Raw genomic sequence first — 11,878 nt, forward strand, 5'->3', positions numbered from 1 at the left:
TGTGTGTGTGTGTACTGGTATATATGGTTTATGAGGACACAAATGTGTATAATGACATGGGTACTACAACGTAAACACACTTCCTGTGTCCCCGTAAAACAAAAGGCTTAAAAAACATACAAAACGGTGTTTTTTGACATTCAAAAATTGGCAGTAGTTTTCTGTGAGGGGTAGGTTTAGGTGTAGGGTTGGTGTTTTATACTGTACAGTTTGTACAGTATAAAAACCATTACGCCTATGGAGAGTCCCCTAAACCACAAATGCAAGTATGAGTGTGTGTGTGTGTGTGTGTGCGCGCGTGTGTGTGTGTGTGTGTGTATAATCAATCCTCTGTTCCTCAACAGTCTCGGCTACTTGGAAACTAGATTTGTACATTTTCTGAGGAGAATATGAGTGCCGTATGCCTGTGCCACGACGCTGAGAGTTGTGGACGCTTTCCAGGACCAACTCCAAATCTCTCTGATATTCTGATAGATACAGCTCATAAAAATACAATAAAAATACAGCAGTAAAAAGCAGCGATTAACAAAACTATTATTTTGCTATAAAAACAGCAATGTATAATGTCATGCATGAACTTCTGTGGTCACTATTGTGTGATGATCTGAACAAACCAGGAGCCAGATGCAGGAGCCATTCTTAAGAATAAAATTCTTCTTAACTGCGATTTTCTTACTTAAGAAAAAACAAGAATATTGTCACGAATTCGGTCCATGGACTTCCGTTTATTCACCACCAGAGGTCACCCTTTCCATTACATTGACTCTCGCACAACACAAACTGTTGCATAGCACCCCGGACTACATATCCCATCATTCTTTGCACGATTTGCACACTGCACTGATTGCACTCATTGCACACAGCTGTTTCTAATCACCTCACTCATATATAACAATGGATCCACACGTCTCACGTCTCGTCAGCCCCGTTACAGATATTTTGTTTTCCCAAAAACTTTCTTAAAGGGACGGTTCGCTTAAAACTGAAAATGTTGTCATCATTTAATTACCCTCAAGTTATTCCAAACCTCTGTCCAACTTGTCTCCTGTTGGACACAAAATATATTTTGGTAACCAAACGGTTTTTGGTCCCCATTGACTTTCACAGTATTTTTTTTTTCCATACTATGGAGGTCAATAGGGACCAGCAACTGTTTGGTTACCAACATTCTTCAACAGGAGAAACTCCTACAGGTTCAGAACAACTTGAGGGTGATTAAATAAGGACAATTTTAATTTTTCTGTGAACTATCCCTTTAAGAATGTTCTTATCTGCTTTTTAAAGATTGTTCATAAGACAAAACTTAAGAAGAAATTGAATAAACTCTTAAAGTTAGAACAACCTCCAACCTGTGTCTTAAATCCTCAAAGGTAAGATGTTTAATTAATTTTTTGGAGTTGTTCAAATATTAAGCATTACAACACAACACTAGCTATGCATATTACTCTTATTAGTGATGTGCACAAGTTTTCTGAAGTGACACCAATGATCGCTCATGATTATGCATGACTTGACTTTTGAAACTTTGAGGTGTTTTTCGTTGAGTTGATCAGCAAATCATACAATGAGATAAACGATAAATGTTCTAACTTCTTACAATTTTTTCAAGAACTGTACTGAAGATCATTCTTACGAACTTATTACGAATTAATTGTAAGAAATTTCTTATCTTCTTCCTTAAGAATATCTGGTCCCAGAACTTTCTAAAACTAAAACGGAAATAAATATAAATTAAAGCTAAAAAAAGACTAATAAAAATGCATTTATAATTGAATGGATAACAATTATTATTATATATTAGATCAATGGATAGATATAAAAAAAATAAATGGTAAAAAAAATTGCCATCTAAATAAATCTGCTTATTTTACAGATTTTTTTTTTTTTATCAAGTTCACATTTTTTTATATTTATTTATTTTCAAATTATTTCTAATTTAGTAAATATTGTTAAATACATATAAATTCATTGCTATGCATGTGTTTTACTATCTTTAAATAAAATAGTGTAATGCATTAACAAATGTTTAATTAATCTGACCCTAGTGTAAAGTGTTACCAAGATTTTAAAAAAGTATTTTTTGTTCAACAAAAATCAATGGGGTTGTTTTTTCTTCAAAATGTTTTTTTTTTTTTCACAGAAGAAAGAAAGTCTTCAGTTAGCAGTTTTTATATTTAACTAGTAGCCTCTTAGTGAACAGCAGCTTTGTGCCTGTCGTATATCTCGACGTCCGCTCTAAAGAGGGCATGTCTGAGTGTACAGGGGGCATAAATCGTCCTGGCAGGAGGGAGTGATTTCCCATCATCCTTCAAAGCATGATACGGACTAATGTCTGAATATTAAACCACAAAAAGACTATTTAAATATGAATCCTGCATGTTCTGCATGTCTCTGTGTGAATGAATGGCGCAGAGACGTGGTTTTGTTTACTACATACATACTGAAGCATTTTACCGTTTTAATGGAAAAAAACTATCGTCATATCATATATACACAGAAACATCCAGCCAAAATAAAAGTTTGGTTTAACTTGAAGAAACTGTGACAGAAATATATTACTATTGTACAGTAGAACCTACGTCTTAATGAAATACTACTATTAATAATAATAATAATAATAATAATAATAGATCAGAAATAATCACACAAATTTTCTTCCATGTTTTAATTTTAACAATAAAACTTTTGTGCAACACTTTGTATGCCAATAAAATGAAAGGGTTTGTTTAACATTCATTTGATTAAAAGAGAAACTAAATTAATGTTTTATGCCTTCATTTGATAAAAATGAAAAAGAAAATTATATTAAATTAATTTGTTTTATGAATTCAATTATTTAGACATGCTTTTGATTACTACAATTTTATTAAACTATTAAAATTGAATCCAGAAAAATTAAAACAGAAAACAGAATTTGGTCAAAATAAAACGAGTTTGAGAAAAAAATAAAATGTATTTCATAGGGCCCTACAATTTTTATTTTTATTAAATTTGTAATAAATTGCTGTTAAATTGTATAAGTTTCATGATTTCAATTAATTAAACATGCTTTTTGATTAATACAATTTAATTTAACTATTAAAACTGAGTCAAAAAAAAAACACAGAGTCCAGAAAAATTAAAATGGAAAAAACGGAATTTGGAAAAAAATAAATAAAAATGATTTCATAGGGCCCTATTACTGACCTGACAATCAAACACACCCTGAGCTTTCCTGCACTAATACTGAAAAGAAGTACACAAAAGAAACGCAGTGTGCAGATGGAAAATTACAGAGGTTTATTAGGCGGAATGTGTGTCCTTTATAAAGGAGATGAAGGAGAATATGAATATTAATACAGTGGCAGGACGCTGGTAAGGAAGGTTTTTTTTTTGTAATCCAACACTAGCCACCCGTCAGATACACCAACAACAACACTCTCAGAATAGTAATCAGCCCTCTCTCCCACAGTTTCACTGAACTTCCCCTCGCTGTACGTCTCTCTCTCTGTGGGTGGTCTGTCTTTCAGTATCCTTCATGCTGTCTCTAATCCTGCTCAGACAGGAAATGTCTGGCTTCTGGAAAATTGCTCTCTATATTCCATTCTTTTAAGTGTAATGAAGCACACATTAACACTTGCCCACACAGCAGCACAAATCAGCTACAGCCTGGTACCAACACAGAACATGGTATCAATCACTTAGCAACACCCTAGCGACCACCCATAACAACCTAGAAACACTCTAATGACAACTCAAATAACCAGTTTTCATGTTCCTATCATCCCCTTAACAACCAACTATAACACCTTATCAACCACACGGCAATGTCCTAACGACCCAGAACCCCCTAGTAACTGCTAGCACCACCCTAGGGACCACACAAAAACCCTAGTAACTGCTTAGCTACACCCTAAAAACCACCCAGCAATGCACTGGTAACCATGACCACCCTAGAGACCACCTAGAGCGCCCTAACAACCACTTAGCAACACCCTAGCAACAACCCAGAACACCCAGCAACCACCTAGCAAAGCCTTAGTAACCAATCAGAACCCCCTAGTTACTTAGCAACACCCTAGTAGCTAGAACCCCCTAGTAACCGATTAGTAACTATCTAGCAACTTCCCAGAACACCATAACCACCTAGCAATACTCTAATAACCACCCAAACCCTGCTAGCGACCACCTAGAACCCCCTAGTACCCATTTAGCAACACCCTAATGACCACCCAGAACCCCTAGTAACTGCTAATCAACACCCTAGAGACCACCTAGAACCCCCAACAACTTATCAATACCTTAGTACATTTACATTTACATTTAGTCATTTTGCCGACGCTTTTATCCAAAGAGACTTACAATTGGGGTAACCCCTTAGTAACCCCCAGAACCTCCTAGTAACTGCTTATGAACACCCTAGCGACCACACAGAACACCATGACCAACTAGCAATACCCTAGTAACCCCCAGGACCCCCTTGTAACTGCTTAGCAACACCCTAGCGATCACCCAGAACACCATAACCACCTAGCAATACCCTAGTAACCCCCAGAATCCCCTAGTAACAGCTTAGCAACACCCTAGTGGCCACCCAGAATACAATAACCACCTAGCAGTCCCCTAGAGACCACCTAGAACCCCCTAACAACAATCTAGCAACACCTTAGTAACTCCCAGAACACCCTTGTAACTGTTTAGCAACACCCTAACGACCACCCAAAACACCATAACCACATAGCAATACCGTAGTAACCCCAGAATTCCCTAGTACCCGTTTAGCAACACCTTAGTGACCATTCAGAACACCATAACCACAAAGCAATACCCTAGTAACCCCCAGAATTCCCTAGTATCCGTTTAGCAACACCTTAGTGACCATCCAGTACTCCATAACCACATAGCAATACCCTAGTAACCCCCAGATTTCCCTAGTACCCATTTAACAAAACCCTAACGACCACCCAGTACACCATAACCACATAGCAATACCCTAGAAACCCCCAGATTTCCCTAGTACCCATTTAACAAAACCCTAACGACCACCCAGTACACCATAACCACCTAGCAATACCCTAGTAACCCCCAGAATTCCCTAATACCCATTTAGCAACACCTTAGTGACCATCCAGTACACCATAACCACATAGCAATACCCTAGTAACCCCCAGATTTCCCTAGTACCCATTTAACGACACCCTAATGACCACCCAGTACACCATAACCACATAGCAATACCCTAGAAACCCCCAGATTTCCCTAGTACCCATTTAACAAAACCCTAACGACCACCCAGTACACCATAACCACATAGCAATACCCTAGTAACCCCCAGATTTCCCTAGTACCCATTTAACAACACCCTAACGACCACCCAGTACACCATAACCACATAGCAATGCCCTAGTAACCCCCAGAATTCCTTAGTACCTGTTTAGCAACACTTTAGCGACCATCCAGAACACCATAACCACTTAGCAATAGCCTAGTAACCCCCAAGATCCCCTAGTAACTGCTTAGCAACATCCTAACGACCACTCAAAACACAATAACCACCTAGCAACACCCTAGCGACCACCTAGTACCCCCAGTACCCATTTAGCAACACCCTAGCAACCACCCAAAACACATAAGAAATGAATCAGCTAAGAAAAGCTGTCTGGCTCAATTAACTTCATGGAGCAATGAAGTTAACGTCACATAATGAGCATGAGCATAAGGAGGCCTCGGCAAGTTCATGAGAGGCTGAGAGATCAGGAGGGTGTGAACCTGGTGTCAGTCAGCAGGACGTGTGGAGTGATTTCAAGCCCTCTATCCATTATGCATGCTGCGAGGACTCGCTCCCTAATCTCTCTCGACTGGCACCAGCATCACGACACTCGGCTTACAGCTCATAAACACTCTGCCAACAGCACCTCCACAGGGAAACATGGAGAGAGGAGGAGAAACGCCAGCATTTAAGAGCTAAACAGCACCAGAGACAGCCAGAGAGAGAGAAAGAGAGAGAAAGACGGAAATAAAAGGGACGGAATACTCATTTACAGGCATGGGAAGGTTGTGTACCAGCTCGGCTCCAGCATTGAAATGTCAGATGAGTTTCTGGGCGAGCGAGCAGCTATTCTCTCTACTGTAAACGCAAATTCACTGATGCTCCAGGCGTTTAGCATTTCAATTCCTGAAGGATTCAGCAGCGTTTTTGTCAGAGGTGATTTAACTCGCATCAGTTAGCTGTGCTATTTAGAGCGGTAATTAGACACAGCTGAGGCCAATTCAAGAGTGGGACTTTAACAAACCACGTTACTGGAACTGCAGCATTTATGATAAGCAAACGCGAGCAGGACTGTGTGTTTATGGGACGTATCAAAGTCGTCTCGTAGCCCACGGCTGTTTAATGCATACTGCACAGTAAAACAACAAGCACACAGCTATTCTTATCAGCCCGCCTGCAAACAACAAGCGAAGAAGAACTAATGGATTTCTGGACTAAATAGACAGTTTTTGGTCAAAACAAGATGCAAAAGTATTTAAGGAAGCAATGTCTTTAAAATTTAATAAATACCAATTTGTATAATACTTATTTATAATACATAATACTTATTACTTATAAAAATAGAGTAATGTTTTTCTGGCACGAAAACAATGAGGTAACACATTTACACTAAATACAACCAATAAAACTTTTTTTAAAAATCAAATAATTGTGACAAAAGTGACAATAAAGACATTTATAATGTTACAGAAGATTTCTATTTCAAATAAATGCTGTTCTTTTAAACTTTCTATTCATCTGTGAATCCTGAAAAAATGCATCACAGTTTCCACAAAAATATTGGGCAGCACAACTGTTTGATAATAACCAGAAATGTTTCTTGAGCAGCAAATCAGCATATTAGACTGATTTCTGAAGATCATGTGACACTGAAGACTAGAGTAATAATGCTGAAAATTCAGCTGCGCATCACAGAAATAAATTACAGTTTAACAGATATTCACATAGAAAACAGCTGTTTTAAATTGTGATAATATTTCACAATATTACTGTTTTTACTGTATTTGTCATCAAACAAATGCAGCCTTGGTGAGCAGAAGAGACTCTTTCATAAACATTACAAATCCACATTTTTGAACAGTAGTACAACTTAAACAAAAAGCCTTTAACTAAATACTTATTTCACAACAAAATGAGGCACAAGGACTTCTGGAAATACTTCTGAACTATGGCTCAAATAAACCAATACTGATTACTTGTAATGAATCATCTGAATGAGGCGCTTTAGTAAAATAAATCAGACCAATATAGAGGAGATTGTGTTTGATTACTGATCAGCTCAGTCTGTGCAACACAACGTGACATCAAAAGCTACACAGCCTCTTCAGTAAAGCAGCTTGTTGCTGGAGAAGCTGCATTTTTCACAGATAAGCTACTGCCACACTGACAAATGTTAGTAGCCCTGTTACTTAGTTAACAGCCTCTCCAGCACTAGTGTGTGTGTGTGTGTGTGAAAACAAGTCTGATATCTGATCGCATGCACACTACAGTGCACTATGGGAGGATTTGGAAGAAAATGCAAACAGTGAGTCTCAATATATACCCAAACATTTCTCATCAAATGATCTGAGCTGCTCTCTGCATTCACTTTATAGCTCTAAACTCTTACTGGATGACAACTAGTGACTCATTTGTTTCTCTTTTTATTTCTGCTATGAGATTTTAAGTGAAAGATTCTATATGAAAGCTATGAAAGCACAATATCTAAGCAATAAAACAACAAGAAAATGATAAAGATGTCTGATTGACAGCTTGCAAAACAAGTTATTTGTCAGACAGACTGAGATAAACTGTGATGTTTGTCTGAAATGTCAGTTGAGTCACATTATGAGAGTATAAACACTGAGCTTTTTTTGTTTTGTTTTTGAGGTGTCTTCATCTGCATTTTAAGCAGAATAAGGGGAAGGAAGATTAAAAATGAATCAGAGTGAATGAAATCAATATAATGTGATATTTTAAATATAGATTTTTTTTTCTGAATAGCACACGGGGAAAACAGTATAACAATAAAATAATGACTGTGACTTACTTTTAGCATTAATATTCTGCCTTCTTGATCTAAAACATAGTCTTGATGAAATGATAAATACATAGCATTTAAAAAAATGAAAAAATGAAAACAATTTTCATTCAGAAATTGTAGAAAATTTCAAATAATTACAAAGAATCGACAAGTAACACATTGAATTAAACAAGCAATTTTGAAGTAGAAAGACTGAAATAGAATTTTGTTTTAAAACACAAACTCTATTAATGCTTGTTTTACTCAAAGCTATAAAAAAATAATTTAGTAAAAAAAAGTGAAAAATGTGAATCTGGGAAAAGGTTTCAACACAATCATTTAATATAATAATTAATATTTATCTGGCATGACATCTTAAACATTGAAATCACACATTTACATTAAATACAACTAGTAAAACTCTAATTTCTATACACCTAACGCTCAAAAGTTTGGGTCAGTAAGATTTTTATTGATTTATTATTATTTTTTTTTTATCAAGGATGCATTTTGAGCAACTTACATTTTACAATATATTCACATAGAAAACACTTATTTTAAATTGTAATAATATTTCACTGTTTTTACTGTATTATTGACCAAATAAGTGCAGCCTTGGCAAGCAGAAGAGACTTCTTTTAGAAACATGGGCTAAATAAGGTTTTTTAAAGATTAGCCGCAACATTTTTTTCCCAAACCTTTGAACGCTAATGTAACTTAAGCAAAATAAAGTGATAAGCAGTTTTTGACTTATTTTTGACTTATTACACAACAAATGAATCAGTGAATGATTCTGGCACAGTCTCATTTGTGCACTGAAACTGCTACACGATTATTTGACTTTTTTCCACACTAGTCTATAATTGTGGAATCATGCATCTCAGATAAACAAACTATGATTAGTCGTGGATGGTTCTTAAACTACACAGTCTACCAAACTTCAAGAGTTATGATTAGCTATCCCCATCTTTGAGTTAAAGCTGATGGCACTGAGTTAGTTTGGGGTCGGACACGACTGACAGTTTCTCAAAGCCGTCATGAATAAAGACTGCTTCACCACAATCCACCAGCCAATCTGTGTGCTCAGACTAGTTAAACTCTCATTGTCAAGCCAATATAAAGCCCAAAGGTGCTTTGCATGTCTAACGTCTGTGATGAATTCAGCGGCTCTTAATTCCACTTGGCATTTTCTGATTAAATCAGCGTCTGTGTTTTCCAGGCCAAACACCCGGTGCTCAAACGCAGCGCCAGCGGCTCGCTCCCCGTGTGACTTCATCAAAGCGAGACGCGGCTGACACTGATGCTGGACGCTGCGGCTGCAGTAATTGGCAGCCGCTGGATCGCTCGCTCTGTGTCGCTGCTGCTTCATGCCGTCGGTGTTTGACTGGTTTGTGTGAGTCTGCGCTCAGTGCCGGTTTGTCCGAGGGAATGAGTGGATGTGAGGACTCCAGCTTCTGGGAAACCAGCAGGTTTAAAACACAGAAAGTCATGAAGAGAAACTGTGGGCTGAAATCTACATTTCAAACCAAATGAAACTAACAAAAACTCTATATAAACCCTAAAACATTTTTACTCAAACTATTGCCCGTACAAAATGCATTTAATTAGATGTTTTTCATTTATGTATCTATCTATCTATTTATGTATTTATTTATTTTCTACCTGTTTGCTGATTCACAATTAAGACCCTTCTTATATTTCATTCAATACTGAAAAGTGTCAATAAAATAGTTCAATCCAGCGCTATAAATGTAAACTAAAATCTAGTGTTTTTTTAGTATCATTGAGATACTATTATAGTTTATTTTTACATTTTACATTTTCATTTTCATTTCAATTGAAGTTTTAGTAATTTCCCTGTGTTTTTGTCATTTTTATTAGTTTTATAACAAACATGTCTATAAAATTTTTATTTTAGTTTTAGTTATTTTAGTACTTCAAGTCTAAATGAAAATAAGAAATTTTGCCCTGGCAAAGAGCTGAAATAAAATAACTTTAAATTACATTTTATTTTATTTTATTTTAAGTAACAAAAATGTTTTTTTTTTATGATTTTAATTTTAGTTAGCTATAATAACCCTGATTAAAATTTAAATTATTTTTTTTAAATAATCATTTAAATAAAGATTAAATAAAATTAAATAAAATAAATATTAGATGGGAAAATGTAAACTTAATTTAAAAAAATTACAAAACTAAATAAATAAATAAAAGTCAAAAGCCTATAATAAAATTATTACAACTAAAATGAAAATCAAAATATTTAAATAATTCAAAACATTAATAAATACTTTAATAGTATATAAATAATACTAAAGCTCTAAAATTACTTAAACTAAAATTAAGTTCAAAAAATACATTACACAAAAACTAATAAAAATGACAAGCACATAACAAAAATAATAAACCTTAAACTGAAACTATAATGAAAACAAAATATACAAATTACAATAATAGTATATGAATAATAATAAAACTGGTTCAATTAAAAGTGCATTATTTTACCCAATATTTGTGCTTACAGTGTATTTTTAAGCATATTAGATTACTGCATCCTTAGTCAACACAATTATTGCATGTTGCTAAGTGACATGCATAAAAATACACCATAAACACAAATATTGCATGTTGCTAAGCAGTGTATTTTCATACATATGTGACCCTGGAGCACAAAACCAGTCTTAAGTGTCAATTTTTCAAAATTGAGATTATTATTGCATCCTCAGTATTAGCAACATACTAATGCTATATGTGTGCAGCCTATGTCGATCGTTTCATGAGGTTCCTCTCCTCTACAGACAGTATGCAGGAATTAAGGCGGCTCACTAGGGTGCTTTAATCTCTCTGAAGTCTCACTGTGAGCAGATTCACGGACGGGTCAGAGAGTTTGGTTTTCTGCCTCTTTGTGTAACTCTAATGGACTCGTGCAACTCATCAGCACATCTGAGAGAAGATAATGAGAGATAATGAGCATTAATAAGCATTTTGCTCCACTCGAATGCCTCTTCAGACTCAAAGAGGGACGAGACATTAAAACAACGAACAGCCTCGAACATCAGGAGCTCAAAATGCCATCAACATCTACAGAGGCAAACTCAATTTTCCTAGGCCAAAATCACTGGCCCTGTATTAAATATTATAAAGAGCTCTTTTTAAAGCAGCTTATACAATACTGTTCAAAAGTTTGGGGTCAGTGATTTTCTTTTTAAATAATTCATACTTTTATTCAGCAAGAACGCATTAAATTGATCAAAAGTGACATTTATAATGTTACAAAATATTTCTATTTCAAATAAATGCTGTTCTTTTGAGCTTTCTATTCATCTGTGAATCCTGAAAAATAAAATGTATCACAGTTTCCACAAAAATATTGAGCAGCACAACTGTTTTTAACATTGATAATAATCAGAAATGTTTCTCGAGCAGCAAATCAGCATATTAGAATGATTTCTGAAGATCATGTGACACTGAAGACTGGAGTAATGATGCTGAAAATTCAGCTCTGATCACAGAAATAAATTACATTTTAAATTATATTCACATAGAAAACAGTTATTTTAAATTGTTATAATATTTCACTGTTTCTACTGTATTTTTTATTAAATACATGCAGCCTTAGTGAGCAGAAGAGACTTCTTTTGTAAACATTTAAATAAATCTGAATTATTCCAAACTTTTGAGCAACAGTGTAATTTAAGCACAAAAAAAAAAATTAACATTTTTACTTCAAAATTTCAATTAAATTAAATTTGATTCAATGTGTTACTTGCCCTTTTTTGTAATTATTTGTGAAATTTACCAGCAATTTCTGAGTGAAAATTGTTTCAAAGTAAATCCTATACCAAATT

General features: G+C 35.2%; 1 protein-coding gene across 1 annotated transcript in view; it reads right to left on the bottom strand.

Annotated features, from left to right (window-relative positions):
• LOC107660387 (neurocan core protein-like) overlaps positions 1-9,520 on the bottom strand; it is a 72,915-nt gene extending 63,395 nt beyond the window's left edge. Inside the window, exons 1-2 of the mRNA XM_016449668.1 lie at positions 9,272-9,520; positions 6,281-6,377 (exon numbers count right to left, since the gene is read on the bottom strand). Coding sequence (XP_016305154.1) covers positions 6,281-6,377; positions 9,272-9,520 — 346 coding nt within the window. The remainder of the gene's footprint in view (positions 1-6,280; positions 6,378-9,271) is intronic.
• Positions 9,521-11,878: the final 2,358 nt, after the last annotated feature.

The sequence above is a fragment of the Sinocyclocheilus anshuiensis genome, unplaced genomic scaffold (assembly GCF_001515605.1).
Source record: "Sinocyclocheilus anshuiensis isolate Anshui unplaced genomic scaffold, SAMN03320099.WGS_v1.1 scaffold1433, whole genome shotgun sequence".
Lineage (NCBI taxonomy): Eukaryota > Metazoa > Chordata > Actinopteri > Cypriniformes > Cyprinidae > Sinocyclocheilus > Sinocyclocheilus anshuiensis.